The sequence below is a fragment of the Bison bison genome, unplaced genomic scaffold (genome assembly GCF_000754665.1).
Source record: "Bison bison bison isolate TAMUID 2011002044 unplaced genomic scaffold, Bison_UMD1.0 scf7180017864183, whole genome shotgun sequence".
NCBI lineage: Eukaryota > Metazoa > Chordata > Mammalia > Artiodactyla > Bovidae > Bison > Bison bison.
This window is the reverse complement of record NW_011494755.1, coordinates 6,790,563-6,811,344: the sequence shown is the minus strand read 5'-3', so window position 1 is coordinate 6,811,344 and position 20,782 is coordinate 6,790,563. Positions and strand designations below refer to the sequence as shown.

Below are 20,782 nucleotides of genomic sequence, written 5' to 3'. Positions count from 1 at the left end.
TATGAACCAACAACTGCATGTTGTCCATAAAGCCCCCAATATTATCTGGTTCTTGACAGGAAAAGTATGCCAACCCCTGGTGCAGTCAGTCCATAAGAGTGAAATTTCACTACCTCCTAAATAATTAAGGCAAAATAACAAAGTTTAGGGAATCTGGGACTCAAAAGACCAAATTTACAAGAAGCACTATTTTAGAATTAAGGCTTTAGTATCTTTCTCAACTGCAAAATAATTCCTTCAGAATCCTAAATGAAAATAACTTTCATCTATTTAATACATGAATACCTTGCTTGTTTCTCATTTGGTGGTTGCCAGGACTGGGGGAGGGAAGGAGGTGCATAGAAATAGGTGGTAGGAGATTAAAAAGAGACAGACACATTATTGATTCTGCACACAAGGCCAGCAGTTGTCAGATTCTCACTGACCACATACTGACCAAGTAGTCATGGCATACAAATGAAATTAGCTCCATGTCTTCCAAAGTTCTAGGTTCTAAGATGTCATGTTCAGTGATGTCATAGAGAAGGTACCCTTATACTCCGGCCAGGATGCTATAATTGGTAAGAGACAGCTACAGTCTGCCAACTGAACCAACAGGAGAGCTTTGTCAGCAATTCCCAGGTGTAAATCATGGTGCAGAATATTAGAGACATGGCAAGTATTCATTTGGCTTCAAGAAGTATTTCAAAAGAGACCATCTTGAGAGCAGATTTGATTAGCTCTAAGTAATATTTCCTCCACGCAGTACATCTTTGTTGCTCCGAGGCGAGAAGAGTTTGTTTTTTTTAATGCTTTTTCTTCATGCTGTTTCTTGAGGGATGGCATTCTGTGGAGAATAGCCAAGAGCAAAGTTGATCAAAAAGAGTTTTGCCCCTTCCTGCTTCTCATTTCTTGCTTTTACTCTAGCTAGATCTAGACCAGCTTGTAACATATCTCATCCTATATCTGATCCTACCAATTTTACTTTGATTGTACCTGGAAATTTTTCTGGAAGTAAAACAGTCCACATTTTTCTCTTATCCTAGGAAAGAGAACCCCTGGACAGGGGGCATTAGTAATTGTTGAGGTGGTATTTCATAAAGCCACTTGCCATCCATTGTCCAGTGGTACCGCTGTAACAGACCTCAATACATGTAAAGGCCAGGGATAATTATTTACAAAGAAGAAAATTGCCTTTAAAAGAGTAGAGAGGTGAAGCAGGCATTAGCATCCAGACATTCTGATACCCACTCATTTCAGGGGACCAGGAGCTGGAGGGAAGGGGGAGGCGTAGGGCCTGGGTCTTCCCTCCACTAACACCTTCAGACTTAGACTTTTGACGCTTTCCCAAACATGCTTGTGTTTAAGATCACAAATATGAGACCAACCAGATTGAAAGAAGGTATGGCCAAGTAACTTTGGCTTAAGAAAATGTTTTAAATATAGCATATACTTGCTAATGATTTTACTCATTCTTTTCTTTTCTTTTTGGTTTCCTGGGAATCTCACAGAGAAGCCCTCTCCATCTCCTTCTTAGGTACCTATTCTGAGGACCTACTGTTTCCTTTATGCCTTTATTCAAATATTACATCGAGGTGGTCCTTGGCCACCCAGACTGAAATTGTAATCCAACTCTCATCCTTCCTTTTTATTTTATTCTTCTCCTTTTTTTCTTTGGGCTTCTCTGGTAACTCAGCTGGTAAAGAATCCGCTTGCAATCTGGGAGACCTGGGTTTGATCCCTGGGTTGGAAAAGATCCCCTGGAGAAGGGAACGGCTACCCACTCCAGTATTCTGGCCTGGAGAATTCCATGGACTGTATAGTCCATGGGGTCGCAAAGAGTTGAACACAACTAAGCTGCTTTCACTTTTTTTCTTTATTAACAGTGATCACAAATTTACTATATATTTAACTTATCTCACCGTTGCTGCTGCTGCTACTGCTAAGTCGCTTCCGTCGTGTCTGACTCTTTGCGACCCCAGAGATGGTTACCGTTGACTTTCCCCTAAATGCAGACTTCATGAAGGGAGGGGGTGGAATGTTTTGTCTTTTTGTCCATGCTGCATCCTAGCAGTGTGTCCAGTACCCGGCACAGAGTAGGCCTTAACTGGTACATGTGGGATCACTCTGTACCATGGAGTATTACCTACAGAGAACTTAGCCAAGTCAAGTTCGTGGGACCAACTAGGTCAGTTTATACCCTAATAACTACTGGGAAGTGGAGAGTTGGGGGTTTCTGAAGATGACATCTAACTTACAACTTCAGAAGCAAGTGAGAAGTGGAGGTGGCGTGGCTCTCTGAAAAGTTAATCACTCCTCTCTTGGAGGCATATTATTAAAGGAAGAATGTGTCTTCTTTGAGTTATCAGTTTCACCTCCTGAAAGGAAGTCAAATGACAGTGTAATTGTCAGGACTCCCCTGTTATAGAGTGTATTCCATCTGTATGGAATAAATCCCATCCCTATTTCCAGTGATAGGCCCCAATTGACTTAACTCAATTACTGATCCCAGCCCTCCATCTTAATTAGTGGTCCAGGGATGAGTGAATGATGGCATTTGGGCTAGAGAGAGAGAGAGAGAGTAAGCTCCATTACCATAAAGAACTCAGGAGGCAATTTTCTATAGTGGTTAAGGAAATGGACCTTGGAGTCAAACTAGTAAGGTTAGTAACCCCAACTATGACACTCACCAGCTGGTTGACCTTGAGAAAGTTTAAAAATGTTATTTTATTCATCTGTGAAATGGGGATAATAATGATAATACTGCATAGGGTGGTTGTAAAGATTAAGGAAGAGAATACCAGCCACAGAGTAAATTAGGTACTATTATTGCAATTCCAGTGAGAAAAGGAAAAATAAATCCTTAACAGAACACTGTGTATTAGCAGATTATTCATCTAGTCAACTAAATGCTCCCTGAGTACTTACCATGTGCCACTTAGGGGCCATGAAGGCACTGAAGTGAATCAGGACTGGGCTCTGTGGGGGACTTGTTGGAAAGTCGTGAATGAAATAAGTACTGTAGGACATTGTTCACAAAGCAGTCAAGCATAGATACCATGACATGAGGTCCCAGAAGGGAAGTCTTACTTTATTTAGATGATACAGATAGCTGATAGAAAATTCACTTAAGACATTCAGCAAGAAGCATGTCTTATCCTTAAATGTATGGTTTTAACTATAGCTTTAATAATGATCAGCCTCCCCCCCAAAAAAAAACAAACAAAAACAAAAAATGATTAAAGGTGCTGAATTAGCTTCTGTTTAGATTTCTCTGTTAATGCATGTTTAGGTCCTTGTTTTAAAAAATTATATGTAGGTATCCACCTTGAACACCCATTCATCCTCACCCTCTACCCCTCATCTCTCATTGACCAGTCTCAGTCTCTTGCCAGAGGTATCCAGCCATTATCAACCATCATTACCAATCCATCTGGTAAATAGAATCCTAAAGTTTTTGTGGGGTTGCAAAGAGTTGGACACGACTGAGTGACTGAACTGAACTGAACTGAAAGTCTTTGGCACCCCACTCTAGTACTTTTGGCTAGAAAATCCCATGGACAGAGGAGCCTGGTGGGCTGCAGTCCATGGGGTCACTAGAGTTGGACACGACTGAGCGACTTCACTTTCATTTTTCACTTTCATGCATTGGAGAAGGAAATGGCAACCCACTCCAGTGTTCTTGCCTGGAGAATCCCAGGGACAGAGAAGCCTGGTGGGCTGCCGTCTATGGGGTCGCACAGAGTCAGACTCGACTGAAGCGACTTAGCAGCAGCAGCAGCAGCAGCATGTATACTTAGGAAGATAAATATATATATGCCCTCAGGGACATTTAGGAAAGATTGGGTTCCCTGGAGAACAATGGGGTGGGCACCATAACTATGCTGTCATTTTGTGCCTTGCATGACTATATGAGATTCAGTGACTGTACACATTTCCTCATTTATGTTCTGGTCTCAGGATGAATTAAAAGCATTTTTGAAAGCTGCTGGAAACAAACTCGTGGTAATTGAATTCTCAGCAAAATGGTGTGGGCCTTGCAAAAGGATTTATCCTGTTTTTCATGTAAGTATCATCAGCGTCTATTTCACAGTTTTTTAGAAGGAATTTAAAGTCCTGGAATACTTTTCCCAATAAATCTTAGAAGTTTGGCAGTTACGAGCCATTATGGGGTGATAGTTTTTCCCCCACTTAGTGCCCACTTCCTTATTACTATTGTTATTTTAATCTTTAAAATGTTATTGATGGATAGTTGATTTACAGTGTTGTGTTAGTTTCAAGCATACGGCACAGTGATTCACTTAGATGGATAGATAGGGGTATAGAGACAGAGATATTTTTTTCATATTCTTTTTTCTTATAAGTTATTATAAAATATTGACTATAGTTCCCTGGTCCTTGTTGGTTATTTGTTTTATGTATATCAGTGTGTATGTGTTAATCCCAATAAATAATCCCAACACAAACTTCCTAATTTATCCCTCCCCCTCCTTTCTTTGTTAGTAAGCATAAGTTTGTTTTAAAATAATTGTACTACCCAAGGCAATCTACAGACTCAATGCAGTCCTCATCAAATTGCCAATGGCTTTCTTCACAGAGCTAGAAAAAAATTTTTTTAATTTGCATGGAAACAAAGCAAATAGCAATCTTGAGAAAGAAAATTAGAGTTAGAGGAATCAGGCTTCCTGACTTCAGACTATACTACAAAGCTACAGTAATCAAAACAGCATGGTACTGGCACAAAAGCAAACATGTAGATCAATGGGACAGGATAGAAAGCCAGAAATAAACCCACATACCTATGATCAATTTATGAAGATCAGTTTATCAAGAGGCAAGACTATAAATGGAGAAGAGACTGTACAGTCTCTTCAGTAAGTGGTGCTCAGAAAACTGGACAGCTAGATGTAAAAGAATGAAATTATAGCATTCACTAGCACCATATAAAAATGGTATTAAAATAATAATCTAAATGGATTAAAGATCTAAATGTAAAACCAAATACCATAAAGGAAAATATAGGCAGAACACTCTTTGACATAAATTGCAACAATATCTTTTTAGATCCATCTTCTAAAGTAATGAAAATAAAAACAAAAATAAACAAATGGGACCTGATTACACTTAAAATCTTCTGCATGGAATCATAGTTTTTTTTGGAAGCGTCCTGCTTAACCTGAAGATAATTTAGTGAGATCTAATTAGATCATTAGTACACACACCAGATTAATACTGTTTATTTGTGGATAATTCTACAAGGATCATCAAAATGTGCGAAAGAGTACAGTTGTATAAAGGAATGGATTATTCATAATAATGACATTTTACCAAAGTTCTAGAGTTCAGAACTTCCAAATATTGGAATAGATTACAGATGAACATGGTATTTTTTAAACTATAATAAAAAAGAGTAAACTACCCCCAATCTTTCAACCCCATTATCAGAAGAAATCCTATGTCTTACTTATTCCTTTCATATCTGAGCTCCTTTATAAAATTTCTTTGTAAAATATTCCACTTAATTGTAATCATATGTTTATATTCAGGTCTTTTTCCATCTACACATTGGTTTATATTTTTATCAACTCTCCAGATTATACTTTCCATGTCCATACAGTGTTTCATCTAGTTAATTTTTCTGTTACCCCATTTAAGTGTTTACACCATTTGGTGGGGGGAGTGTACAACATGCTGCAGAAAGAAACTCAGGACATTTTCTTTTCATTTCTCCTTCTGCACAGAAGTTTCACATTTATGGTCCATTTTGTGCAATTTCCTACTTCAGTTATAAAGTTCAGATTTCTCTACACAACCGAAAATATATTATTTTTCAGCAGGGTTTCTAACATTTCAATTTTTTGACTTAAACTCTTAAATCTACTTGAATTCATTCTAACCAGTCATAAACTTTGATATTTAAAAGAAACATATTCAGATAACGAAATTCGCTACATGACATCAGTTCAGTTCAGTCATGTCCAACTCTTTGTGACCCCATGGACTGCAGCATGCCAGGTTTCCCTGTCCATCACCAAATCCTGGAGCTTACTCAAACTCATGTCCATTGAGTCAGTGATGCCATCCTACCACCTCATCCTCCGTCATCCCCTTCTCCCTCCACCTTCAATCTTTCCAGCATCAGGGTCTTTTCCAGTGAATCAGTTCTTCACATCAGGTGGCTGAAGTATTGGAGTTTCAGCTTCAACATCAGTCCTTCCAATGAATATTCAGAATTGATTTCCTTTAGGATTGGCTGGTTAGATCTTCTTGCAATCCAAGGGACTCTCAAGAGTCTTCTCCAACACCACAGTTTGAAAGCATCAATTCTTTGGCGCTCAGCTTTCTTTTTACTCCAACTCTCACATCCATACATGACTACTGGAAAAACCATAGCCTTGACTAGATGGACCTTTGTTGACATAGTAATGTCTCTGCTTTTTACTATGCTGTCTAGGTTGGTCATAGCTTTTTTTCCAGGTAACAAGTGTCTTTTAATTTCATGGCTGCAGTCACCATCTGCAGTGATTTTGGAGCCAAAAAAATAAAGTCAGCCACTGTTTCCATTGTTTCCCCTTCTGTTTGCCATGAAGTGATGGGACCAACTGCCATGATCTTAGTTTTCTGAATGTTGAGTTTTAAGCCAACTTTTTCACTCTCCTCTTTCTGGCTCTTTAGTTCTTCGCTTTCTGCCATAAGGGTGGTATCATCTGTATATCTGAGGTTATTGATACTTCTCTTGGCAATCTTGATTCCAGCTTGTGCTTCATCCAGCCCAGTATTTCACATGATATATATAAGTTAAATAAGCAGAGTGACAATGTACAGCCTTGATGTACTCCTTTCCCAATTTGGAACCAGTCTGTTGTTCCGTGTCCAGTTCTAACTGTTGCTTCCTGACCTGCATACAGGTTTCTCAGCAGGCAGGTCAGGTGGTCTGGTATTCCCATCTCTTTCAGAATTTTCCACAGTTTATTGTGATCCACACAGTCAAAGGCTTTGGCATAGTCAATAAAACAGAAATAGATGTTTTGCTGGAACTCTCTTGCTTTTTCCATGATCCAGCAGATGTTGGCAGTTTGATCTCTGGTTCCTCTGCCTTTTCTAAATCCATCTTGAACATCTGGAAGTTCACAGTTCACATATCAACATCTATTTTGTGCCTAAAATTATTGGAATATCTACAGCACATATTTTAATATCTGGCAGGCCTCTCTATTCAGACACTTAAAACTTAAGGGTCTCCAATGTTTAGCTTTAGGAGTATAAATATCCTTACCTGCCACAAAGTCAAAGCTGATCAGATTTTATTTCCCAACAGGCATTTTAGGCTCAGGCTTAGTAACCCCTTCTTCCCTTCATACCTTTAGGCCCTGAGAATGGCTGGGGTTGTGTCCAGGCTCTCACAGCTCCTCCACACCCATCCTTAACTTTACAGTTATTTATAGTTAGCCCTTTGGTGATAAACTTCCCTAAATTATCCTAACTTGAATGTGCTGTTTTCTGTTGGAATCCAGACTAATGTACACACAGTTTAGTTTTGTTTTGTTTTTTTTTAATTTGGGTGTATCCACACTCTGAAATACTATTCAGATGATAAAAAGAGTCAAGTAGACCCATACATAATGATGAAATTCTCTCCAAGACAACATAGAATTAAGTAAAAAGAGAACAATATAGGAAAATTTATGGATATAGTACCATTTATGTAAAGCAGAGATAAATATCCATATATATATATACACACCAGGGCTCCCTGGTCGCTCAGACAGTAAAGAATTTGCCTGCAATATGGAAGACCTGGGTTCAATCCCTAGGTTGGGAAGATCCCCTGGAGAAGAGCACAGCAAACCACTCCAGTATTCTTGCGTGGAGAATCCCATGGACAGAGGAGCCTGGAGGGCTACAGTCCATGGGGTCACGAATGAGCGACTAAGCATGCAGACTGTATCTGTGTGTGTATATATCAGTATGTATGTAGACAAAGAGGAGCAGAAGATGCATAGCAAATGGTTTTTTTTCTGTGAAAGGGAGTGAAAATTGGAGTAGGGTTGAGAATAGGGAAATTTCATATTTTGCTTTATTTTTCTTGTGATGTTTGAACTTTTACAAGAGAATGTATTTATGTATTCTGTGTCATTTTTTTAAAACCCACAGTACCTAATGGATTTGGAGAAAAGGCTTTTATTACTCTAGGGTACTGTATCAGTCAGAGCTCAAAAACTGGAAACAGGAACCAAATTAGATAGAAAAAAACTTTAATACAAGGAATTAAATGCTCATAAAATCATTATAAGGCTGGATGAATGGGCTCCAGACTGGAACCCCAAGAATGACTCAAGAGCACCACAGACCCATTTGAGGGGATCCTAACTTTGTCATAATGAGATATGAGAGGAGATGAGAGGCCACTACTGGGAGAAAACAACAACAATAGCAGTTGGGGAGTCAGAACCAGAATCTGGAAGCTGGTGCTGGGGCACTGGATCCTTTAGATCCAGCAGCATGGAGGTAGCATGATCTTGCTCTCCAGCAGGAACATCCAAAGACAAAAAGAAAGTAGCTCCGTCTCACTTCTGCCTTCCCAGTCTTACCTGCATGAGTCTCATTGGTGAAACCAGTTTGCATCCAGAACTCTAGCTGCAAGGGAATCCGAGGAATCTTTCCCTTTTCCCTTTTCCAGGCTCTGCAGGAAGGTGGAATGGAAGTGAGCTGACAACACCGTTACTCTAGGTGGGGAAGAATCCAAGATATTTTCAAATACACAAAAACTGAAAGTTGACCACCCAGAGTCTCTACTAAAGGATGTCTGGTAATAAGAAAAAGTAAATCATAACCGAAAGTGGTTTTTAAGAAGTGATTTAAAGCTTTTAAGTCTTAAGTGAATTCCATGGTCCCATTTGATCTGGGCCTTGAGGACTGAAAGCAAGGGCCAGCAACCTTGTCTGTAGAGGTTAAAGACAGTCAATATTTTCAGGTTTATGGGCTGTATGGTCTATAGTATATATACTCAGCTTTGGTGTTGTAGCACAAAAGCAGGCAATGGCAATATGCAAATGAGTGGGCAAACGTGTTCCACTAAAATTTTGTTCATGAGACCATATGGAGTCCTGGATTTGGTGTATAGGGTAAAGATTGCTGACTCTGGGCTAAGAGAATCACCAGGCATAGATCCCCAAACAGAGCATTTTTGAGAAAAGGGAGATTATAAATTTGTTGAGAAATTGTATGGTTTGATCATGAGAAGGCATGTACTCTGTGAGGCTCGTTTTCAGTTTATACAGTGGAAGTGGCAACCCATGAGCCTTGAAAGAAAGCTGAGCCCAGAGGGGAAAGACCCTTGTGTTATAGCTTAATGAGCTGCTGTAGAGTCATAACAAAGAAGCCAATGGCGCACCACTCCAGTACTCTCGCCTGGCAAATCCCACGGACGGAGGAGCCTGGCGGGCTGCAGCCCATGGGGTCACAAAGAGTCAGACCCGACTGAGCAACTGCACTTTCACTTTCCACTTTCATGCATTGGAGAAGGAAATGGCAACCCACTCCAGTATTCTTGCCTGGAGAATCTCAGGGACGGCAGAGCCTGGTGGGCTGTCGTCTATGGGGTCGCACAGAGTCGGACACCACTGAAGCGATTTAGCAGCAGCAGCAGAGTCATAAAGAATGTTAAGGGTTTTGCAATGATCAGCTGTGAATTGGGGGGAAATACATTTGGCAGTTTGTATAAGAATGGGCTAGAAAGGCTGAGGTAGGTAACCCAAGTTTAACAACAATGTCAGTGATGGATTTATCAGAACTAGGGTGGTGGTTTGGGGAGAAAAAGGAAAGATCAAATTCAGGAGACAGTTTAGAGTGAAGATCAACAGAATAGGTGACTAGATGGTAACAGATTGTATGGGAGGAAGAATAGAGCAGAAGGAGGAGTTTTTGTTGAGGACAGAGGATGGTCTGTTGTGGATGGTATGGCATAGAGAGGGAAGGAAGTGTTCATAAGGGACACCAGTCAGTCTAGCAAGAAACCCACATCTGTACCAGGTCTTCTGGCTACTACTCAGTACAAAAATGACAACCCTATCTATTTCCTGTCAGACTTGGGAAACTCTGAAAACTTCATCAATAGAACCTGACTCTGGAATCAGATGTCCATATCTGTCCAATCCATTTCCCTACCTGACTGCTACCAGGGAACATCCACATATCTTAAACTTGAAAAGCACAAGTCAGTTTCCCCAGAGTTCCTGGGCATCACCATCTTCCTGCCAGGCATGGAGATGCTGCCAATCAAAATCAGCGTCTATTTTTTAATCTGAAAAGTACTCTAAAATGCCAAAGGCCTTCATGTTTATCATCCAAGAATTTCCCCCTAATTTCCCCATCTTGATGAACCACTGAAGAAAGAACTCCCACTTAGGGCACATTCTATGGACATACAACTGGAGAGAATCCCTTCAACAGAGCTCTGCACCTACCGTCCACCTAATCAGTTCATGTCATGCTGCTTCCTGCCTGTCCGTGGGTGCAGCCCCCAGTGACAGCTCTGTCTGCTGTTACCTCCACTTGGTCATGCTCCGGAGACCTCACACCACCGTGGAAGAGAGGTTTCATTTGAAACAGCTCGATGGGAATGCTTGAGATAGGATGTAATGCAAACAAATCAATATCCCATTAAGTACCTTTACAGAATAAGCACAGCTGTCTGGAAAAAAAGAATATCCCAGGAGCTGACATTTACAGGCTGCTTCTGCATCCATTACCGTACGCCCATTATACCACCACCATTATCTCCACCACTGTCAAAGATGCTTCCAGAACGTCTGGAACAGAAGCAGAGAAGAGTTGTTTTTCCCTATTCCCATTTTCCATTTTCCTGCAAATGCTTCCCATTGGCAGAACCTAACAGGAAGACAACTGGCAGAGTATTCTGGGAAATCTAGTTTTGATACATAACACAGACTTTAGACTCTGGTTCTGCCATTGATCTTTGCTTGACTTTGGCAACACCCAGCCCTTGACTTCTGTCCTTAAGATTCTAGGCAGTAGTGCCAGGATGATGCTTAGCTCTCTTTTCTCAGCTCTTTTATTTGGTTCTTGCTCTTGCTAAAATACACTGCTAGTGTGTGATTTAATCTTAACATTAAGCTAATGGGAAATTTTTATTCTTTTGAAGGCAATGTCTGTGCAATACCGAAGCGTCATGTTTGCTAATGTGGATGTGGACAATGCTCGGGTAAGAATCTTAAATCCCTCCTTGTAGATTCATAAAATCCAGTGTGATGTTGAAATGCTGTCTCAGTGATTATACAAGCAGTTTAAAGTGTAATGAAGCAGTAAATGCCTTCATAAGGTTCTTGTATGTTTTGTATTCTTTAAAAGACAATAAATATGTGGCTCTCCTGCACACAGCAGGTAGAATTCACTGCACACACACTATGGTAGAATTCACTGATCAGTCCAGTGTTTTTCATCAATTTCTCTTGACTCTGCCCCACAGTCCTACCCAACAGAGTTGCTCTAGACAGACAATACCAGTTGGTTAGGGTTGGGCTCAAAGTGAAAAATGATTTTCACCCCTGTTGTTGTTCTTCAGTTGCTAAGCTGTGTCTGACTCTTTGTGACCCCATGGACTGCAGCACACCAGGCTCCTCTATCCTTCACTATCTCCTGGAGTTTGCTCAAATTCATGTCCATTAAGTTGGTGATGCTATCTAACCATCTCATGCTCTGCTGCCCTCTTCTCCTTTTGCCTTCAATCTTTCTGAGCATCAGGGTATTTTCCACTGAATCCGCTCTTTGCATTAGGTGGCCAAAGTATTCAAGCTTCAGCATCAGCCTTTCCGATGAATACTAAAAGGGTTGACTTCTTTTAGGATTGACTAGTTTGATCTCCCTGCTATGCAAGAGACTCTCAAGAGTCTTCTCCAGCACCACAGTTTGAAAGTGTCCATTCTTCAGTGTTTAGCCTTCTTTATGGTCCAGCTCTCACATCTGTATATGACGATTGGAATAACCATGTGTGGCTAGTTGCTCAGTCATGTCTGACTCTTTGCGGCTCCACAGACTGTAGCCTACTAGGCTCCTCTGTCCATAGAGATTCTCTAGGCAAGAATGCTGGAGTGCGTTGCCATGCCCTCCTCCAGGCAATCTTTCCAAGCCAGGGATTGAACCCACATCTCCCACACTACAGGCAGATTCTCTACCATCTGATCCACCAGGGAAGCCCAAGAATACTGGAGTGGGTAGCCTATCAGTTCTCTAGGGGAAAGTTCCTGACCCAGGAATCGAACCAGGGTCTCCTGCATTGCAGGAGGATTCTTTACAAGCTGAGCTACCCGGGAGGCCCAGGCCTTTGTCAGTAAAGTGATGCTTCTCTTTTTAATATGCTGTCTAGGTTTGTCATAGCTTTCATTCCAAGGACGAAGCATCTTTTAATTTCACCCCTGTAATAGATTATTAATAAATTTCTAAAATCCAATTCTGTGCGTTACAGACATTTTTACGTACCTTGCTTTCCCCTTTCTATAGCTTATACTTTTTGTGGAGTTCTGTTTGTGTGTGTGTGTGTGGAGTTTTTTAAGCATCACAGGGAATTCCAGGAAACCTTTCCCTTTTTTCTCTAGAGTCTTTCTTCCTCATCCCAGCCCCACCCCCACCGCCAAATAATCAGCCTCATGTTTTCAATCAACATGTGCTTATTAATACATACAATGTGTCTAAAAACTTATTCTTCCTAGTATTTGTTATTTTAAAATGAAGAAAAATAGCAGTAATAAGTGGCCTGTGTATACATTGGATTGAATTTAAGCTTTATAATTAAACAATCTATTATTTACCCTTACTGCCCTTTAACAGTTTTGTGACCACTTATCTGTTAACCTCTATAAATGTCAGTTTCTCTATATGTAAAACAAAGTAACAATATTTAACAGAATATGAAAAAACATTATGGCATTATACCCAGAATGTAATAAAAGTTCCATTTTTCTATTTCCCTCAAAGTGTGACAGTGTTTAATTGTCCTTTACGCTGAATCGTGTGCCGTGCATTCAGAATAAACAGCTAGGATTATTATCTGTCAGATATTCAAAGACTTGTGCAGCTATCAGTACAATCAATTTTAGAAGGTATTTACAACTCCAAAAAGAAATATGCCCTCGTTAGTAGTCATCCCCCCTAGTTCCCTGTATCCACCACCTCAACCCTAGGTAACTGCTAGTCTCCCTTGTCTGTAGACTTGCTTATTCTGGCCATTTCTTATAAATGGAATTATAGAAAATGTGGTCTTTTGTGACTGGCTTCTCTCACTTAACATAAGTTTGCAAGATTCATCCATGATGTAGCATGTATCAGTCTTCCATTCCCTTTTATTGCTGAATAATTTACTACCTCTTTTTTATCCATTCATTCTTTTATGGACATTTGGTTTGTTTGCAACTTTTGTGTATTATGACTAATACTGGCACAAACATTTAAGCATATATTTTCATTTCTCTTGGCTATATATCTAGGAGTGGGATTATTGGGTCATATGATAACTCTATATTTAACTTATTGAGGAATTTATAAATTATCATACAAAGTACTGTACCACTTTACATTCCCACCAGCAAAGTAAGAGGTTTCTTATTTCTCCATATCCTCAGCAGCATTAGTTCCTGTTCACTTTTTGATTTTTATAGCTCTTTGTTTCTCAAGGTGAGACAAAATGCAGTTTTCTTTTCTAATAATGTATTCATTGTTGTCATTACTGTGGTCATGAAAATTATAATTTAGTGTGTATTGGGAGTAGGGGTGGGCAGTAGGGGAAAGATTTGTTTTCATGGCAGCCATGAAATTAAAAGACGCTTGTTCCTTGGAAGAAAAGTTATGACCAACCTAGACAGCATATTAAAAAGCAGAGATGTTACTTTGCTAACAAAGGTCCATCTACTCAAGGCTATGGTTTTTCCAGTAGTCATGTATAGATGTGAGAGTTGGACTATAAAGAAAGCTGAGTGCCAAAGAATTGATGCTTTTGAACTGTGGTGTTGGAGAAGACTCTTGAGAGTCCCTTGGACTGCAAGGAGATCCAACCAGTCCATTCTGAAGGAGATCAGTCCTGAATATTCATTGGAAGGACTGATGCTGAAGCTGAAACTCCAATACTTTGGCTACCCGATGTGAAGAACTGACTCATTTGAAAAGACCCTGATGCTGGGAAAGATTGAAGGCAGGAGGAGAAGGGGATGACAGAGGATGCGATGGTTGGATGGCATCACCGACTCAATGGACTTGAGTTTGAATAAACTCCGGGAGTTGGCAGTGGACAGGGAGGCCTGGTGTGCTGCAGTCCGTGGGGTCACAAAGGGCAACTGAGCGGCTGAACTGAACTGTGGGTGGCTAACTTTTGCTTGACTCTTAAACAAGATAAACAAAAAAGTGATACTTGAAATCAGATTGTAATGGATTAGAACAGTTGGGATTCTGATATATTTTCTTATCTCATGGCTACAAAATCTTTTACAGAAATGGGCAGTGAAAAGGTGTAAGGCATATAAGAAAGAAACACATAAGCCTTAAAATGCACGATATACCACTCCATGTCTAAGTGTGAGTTGTAAAGAGACCTTTACTCATTCTTACTTCTTTGCAATATACTCTTTCCATATTGGGCTCTGCTGGGGCCTTCTGCAGTCTTTCACAAGCTCTTTTAAATAGAGCTCATTTCGTTCCTCAGTCCTTCTGCTTTGGCTCCTACAGCCCATCAGTGAGAAAGCTCAGGAATGCTGGAAACAGTCACTTTATGTTTTAAGATTCCTGGAGGCTTTGAGGATATGTTAGGAAAGTTCTTGGCAAGAGAATGTGTAAAGTATCAGCAATCCCCGGGCTCTCAGACATGCCTCCTGAGATGTCACCAAGTACCATTCTTGGTCCAAAAAGAGGATATGAAAATGATGACTTCATTCCATTTCTTTTCTTTTCTAGGAGTTGGCCCAAACTTACCACATCAAAGCAGTACCCACATTTCAGTTGTTCAAACAAACCAAGAAGGTATGTTTCTATTGTAGCTGGCAGGTTGAAATAGATCATAAAGCCATCAGAGTCTAAAAAAGGCCTGAGGTATCCTCGATGGATGAAACAACTGTACTTATTTTTATAGCAATGCAATTCTTAGTTTCTTTGCACTTACATATTGGCAAGGAGTTAAAAAAAAGGGGGGATGAACTGTGAGAAATCTCCCATTCAGACCATTTGAAGTGTCCAAGTCTATACGAAATACCCCACTCTTACCTCTCTCTGGGGGCATGACCGTTAAAAAATAACCTTACAACAAAAGACATGGTGAAATTCTAGCACAAATATATACGCATTTTTAACAACACTTGAGTGAATGTCAGTCAAAAGCAATCACAAGGTAATATGGCCTACTGGTTGACCAGGCAGGGTCTGGATTCAGATTTCTGTGGTTCAAAAACCAGTTCTTCCATTTCCTAGCAGTTTACTTACTAAGCTCTTGGAATCTTAGTTTCTCTATCTGTAAAAACATGAATCATAGCAAGTTTCCCCTTCCCTTATAGGATTGTTTTGAAAATGAAGTGAATTAACACAACTAAACTTTTTAGACCCTTCCTGACCCACGGATATGTTATGTTAGTTGTTATCTTGAAGATATTAATGGAATGAAGTGTCTCAAATACTTTGTGTTATGAAACTAGTAATAATGTATATGACTGGGAGCACGGACACCTGTGTGTACCTTATGAAAGGTGATTTTGCAACATACTTAAGAGGAATAAACTGTTCATTCCCTTTCATACACCATCCAATTTGGGGGAACTTTTGCCGATGAAAATACCTCATGGAAAAATAAAATCTAAGTGCATGGTAATTGTAGCATTATTTCTAACAAAATATGGAAGCAATGTAAATGACTTTTTTTAGTCAAGTGGCTAAGTGATTTATGATACATCTTGTCTATGTGTGTGCTGAGTTGCTTCAGTCATGTCTGATTCTTTGCAGCCCTGTGGAGAGTAGTCTGCCAGGCTCCTCTGTCCATGGGATTCTCCAGGCAAGAAACTGGAGTGGGTTGCCGTGCCCTTCTCCAGGGGATCTTCCTGACCCAGGGATCAAACACGCACATCTAACGTCTCCTGCATTGGCAAGCGGGTTCTTCGCCACTAGGACTACCTGGGAAGCCCGTCTAGTCTATGAAAGAGTATACAACTAAAAAGAGTTGTGAATAGAAAAGAAGCAGACTCACAGATATAGAAAACAAATTAGTGGTTCCGGGTAGGAGTGCAATATAGGGGCAGAGGAGTGGGAGGCACAAACTGTTGGGTGTGACAGGCTCAAGGATGTATTGTACAACATGGGGAATATGGCCAATATTTTATAATAACTATAAATGGAAAGCAATGTTTCAAAATTATAAAAATGTTTTAGAATTTTTTAAATGTGTTGAAAAGATTCAATAAAATAAAAAGAGTTATAAGGAATACATATAAAGTAAAAAATTTCATACTTTACTTTTTTAAAAATTATGTCTACAGTATAAAGAATGAGATCATTTGATATGCTAGCTGTAGAATTTTATTTTCAATTTCTGCTTGTCCATATGTGCTTGCTGTAACATAATTGAGGCAATAGATTTAAATAATTCTTCCCCCAAAAGATAACACTACCTGTTTCCTCTCTTGAGTTTTTACTTGAAAATTGAAACAGTTCAACACATGCCTTCTCAACTCCGCTTACCTACATTATCAAATTGTTTGTGTGTCATCTTTTATTGTCTTCTCTTCTCTTCCATCTCAGAAATGAAGATGCTTCCTCCTTTGAAGTCAGTTCCATCTGTCTCTTGACCGCATCCCTCCCATCTGTGCCCTGCCTTTATCCATTAGTTATCCTATTTCAAACCTGGTCATTGGACTCTGTTGTTTGCTACCCAGCTACCATTCTCCATTCCCTGTTAGCAGTTCTCTGATTTTCCTCCAGGAAACCAAGCCCTTTCTAGTCCTTAGTCCATGTACTTCCTTAGGGGTCCATCTCTAGGTGTAGACCAGTCAGTGAACTCCATCACCATCAGGAATGGGCCCTTCACTCCAGTCAAGCCAATCCAAACCCAACCAGAGCTAATTCCAGGACTTTGCTTAAGCAACTCGGTAAAAGTCTCTTATTTTGATTGCACTGAATTTGAACTTGGAAAGATATAGTGCTAAAGCTCCTATAGCTGGGTTGCCACCACAGGGAACCTAAAAATGAAGCTACCATACAGAGGAATGCAGAATCAGCCCAAGGAGTGCCCATGGCATTGATGGAACCCTGAATCTATGTATGTCTGAAGCCTGAACTACCCCCATAAATTCTTCAGTTATATAAACTTTGGGTTGCTTTTTCTGTCATTTGCAACCAGAACATTTCTAATGAATATGTCTGTTCTCTCAGACTATTCTCTTTTATTCATAATCTAACTCTTAAAAGAATTAGATGTATTCACCGCTTCCAAGTCTCATTTTCCACTCATTCCCTCATTTACGGTCTTGAAAGTTACCAAGGATCTTCTTGCACCTAGTTTAAATTCCCGTTTCTCAATCCTAGTACCCCTTGCTTACACCAAAGTGCATTAACTGATCAGCTTCTATACCCTGGAAACTTCCTCTTCTTTTGGCTTTGATCCCTGATTCCTCCCCAGGTTTTCCTCTGGCTTCTTTATCTCCAGCTGTTCTCACATGTGTTTTCCAAGGCTCTATCTTTTTTCCATTCTACCTTTCTCCATTAATAATTTCATCCCCCAATTCTAATTCTAGCTATAAATATCTTTAACTGAAACAATAGCCTCAAGTTCACACCAAAGCTCTTGTTTTCTTTTCCAAATAATTCCTTGCTCCATGTATGTTATCCTCTTATTTAAATTTTTATACCCCTCCTCTGCCGTTACCTATAGAATCAAGACTAGACCCTTGTATTCCAGTCTGAGTCGAATTTCTCCATGATTTTAACCCAGCCTATGTTCCCAAGCCCATTTTTTGTGTGACTCAGATCTTAACTTCGTACATTATTCTCATTCTCTTCCAATTACTTGGAGTTGTTCATGTCTGATTTGAAACCCCAGTGCCTAGGAGAATCCCCCCTCTATAGAAAACACACACTTTGTGTTTGATGGTGACTCAGTTGGTAAAGAATCCATCTGCAATGCAGGAGATCCAGGTCTGATCCCTGGGTTGGGAAGATCCCCTGGAGAAGGAAATGGTAACCCACTCCAGTACTCTTGCCTGGGAAATCCCATGGAGAGAAGAGCCTAGCGGGCTACAGTCCATAGGGTCACAACAGTCAGACACTACTTAGTAACTAAACCATCACCAATGAGTGAGCAAATGAATGAATGGGTGAACAAGTGAATCTTGCTGTCTTTCCCCTGCATCCCCCCACCAGCTTTGTCTCCCTTCCTGATTTTATCCTTGTATTAATCAGACTCAGAGAAATTTTCTCTCCAGCTCAGAACAGCTTTCTGGTTTCCTTCTCTTTACAGATGATATTGCTTGATGGCTGCTGCTACTCAACAGTTTTTTCCCTGTTTTATAAAAATAAAACTTTGGATTCTCAGTTGATTCTGTATTTAGGCTCTGGAGCAAATCCATAGCCATGCTTTTGAGGAAAGACTTGGTCCCGTTTGACCTCAGTTCTACTGGAGGTAAAAGAGCCCTGCCCTAGGGGTGGAGCAACCTCTTATCATCAAGTATTTCTTAACTGGTGTCTGTAGGGTGTGGATCCCTTTTGAATTAATGGAACAGGATACCTGTATTCTAGGGATCACTAAGGAGCTTCAATTTGAATTTTATGCTGATTAGCTAATGGAAAATAAAGTCAAATGACCCTGTCCACTAAGCTGATCTGCCTCCCTGTATTCTAACTGCAGAGTCATCCAGCAAGCCTTTGATTATCACATGGATATTTATCTCCCAAGAAATTTTCTTGAGACTAGAATTTCTTGTTGAATAGCACTAAATTAGCATGCTGATTATGGAGTTAATTTTTAAAACTTGGTATGTTATGTCATGATATCAAATGTTCAGATGCTAAGTCATGTCCGACTCTTTGCAACCTCATAAATTGCAGTATGCCAGACTTCCCTGTCCTTCTGTCACGCGCAGTTTGCTCAAACTCTTGTCCATTGAGTCAATGATGCCATCCAACCATCTCATCCTCTTTTGGCCCCCTTCTTCTCATGCCCTTGATCTTTTCCATCATCAGGATCTTTTCCAAGAGTCAGCTCTTCGCCTCAGGTGGCCAAAGTATTGGAGCTTCAGCTTCAGCATTAGTCCTTACAATGAATATTCAGGACTGATTTCCTTTAGGATTGGCTGGTTTGATCTTGCTGTCCAAGGGACTCTCAAGAGTCTTCTCCAGCACCACAATTCAAAAGCATCAATTCTTCGGTGCTCAGCCTTCTTCATGGTCCACCTCTCACATCGTACCTGACTACTGGAAAAGCCACAGCTTTGACTATATAGACTTTTATTGGCAAAGTGATATCTCTGCTTTTTAATATGCTATCTAGGTTTGTTACAGCTTTTCTTCCAAGGAGCAAGTGTCTTTTAATTTCATGGCTGCAGTCACTATCCACAGTGATTTTGGAGCCCAAGGAAATAAAATCTGCCACTGTTTCCATTTTATTCCCCATCTATTTGCCATGAAATGATGGGACCAGATGCCATGATCTTAGTTTTTTGAATGTTGGGTTTTCAGCCGGCTTTTTCACTCTCCTCTTTCACCTTTATCAAGAGGCTCTTTAGTTTCTCTTTACTTTCTGCCATATGGGTGGTGTCATCTGCATATCTGAGGTTGTTAATATTTCTCCCAGCAGTCTTGATTTCAGCTTGTGAGTCATCCAGCCCAGCATTTCACATGCTGTACTCTGCATATAAGTTAAATAAGCAGGGTGACAGTATACAGCCTTGACATACTCCTTTCCTGATTTTGAACCAGTCCATTGTTCCTTGTCCAGTTCTAGCTGTTACTTCTTGACCTGCATACAGATTTCTCAGGAGACAGGTAGGGTATTCTGGCATTCCCATCTCTTTAAGAATTTTCCATAGTTTGTTGTGATCCACACAGTCAAAGGCTTTAGCATTGTCAATGAAGCAGAAGTAGATGTTTTTCTGGAATTCTCTTGCTTTTTCTGTGATCCAGTGGCTGTTGGCAACTTGATCTCTGATTCTTCTGCCTTTTCTAAATCCAGCTTGTACATCTGGGTCATGGACTGTTGAGCCTGGCTTGGAGAATTTTGAGCATTACCTTGCTAGCATGTGAAATGAATGCAATTGTGCAATAGTTTGAACATTCTTTGGCCTTGCCTTTCTTTGGGATTGGAATGAAAACTGATCTTTTCCAGTCCTGTGGCCACTGCTGAGTTTTCCAAATTTTTTTGTTTGTGTGTATATGTAATCATATCTCCAGAAGGATTCATATCTGTAGCAATTGAGATATCATTTGAAAACCTGTGGAAAAGATTTGTAATGCTGGTTCCAACTGACAAAAAATGTCAATCTTCTGTGCAAAAGACAAAGGCATCAAAAAAAAATGGGGTGGGAGAGATATATAGACACAGTATTATAAATCTTTTGGGCTTCCCCAATGATCCAGCTGGTAAAGAACCCACTTGCCAATACAGGAGATACAAGAGACTCAGGTTTGATTCCTGGGTCCGGAAGATCCCCTGGAGAAGGAATTGGCAACCTACTCCAGTATTCATGCCTGGAAAATTTGATAGACAGAGGAGCCTGGTGAGCTACAGTCCATGGGGTTGCAAGAGTCAGACACGACTTAGCGACTA

General features: G+C 40.2%; 1 protein-coding gene across 1 annotated transcript in view; it reads left to right on the top strand.

Moving 5' to 3' along the window:
• Nucleotides 1–562: 562 nt before the first annotated feature.
• The window catches only part of TXNDC8 (thioredoxin domain containing 8 (spermatozoa)), a 32,408-nt gene continuing 12,188 nt past the window's right edge, over nt 563–20,782 (top strand). Inside the window, exons 1-4 of the mRNA XM_010843559.1 lie at nt 563–654; nt 3,940–4,044; nt 11,144–11,203; nt 14,938–15,003. Of these exons, the coding sequence (XP_010841861.1) occupies nt 631–654; nt 3,940–4,044; nt 11,144–11,203; nt 14,938–15,003 (255 nt within the window). The 5' untranslated portion in view covers nt 563–630. The remainder of the gene's footprint in view (nt 655–3,939; nt 4,045–11,143; nt 11,204–14,937; nt 15,004–20,782) is intronic.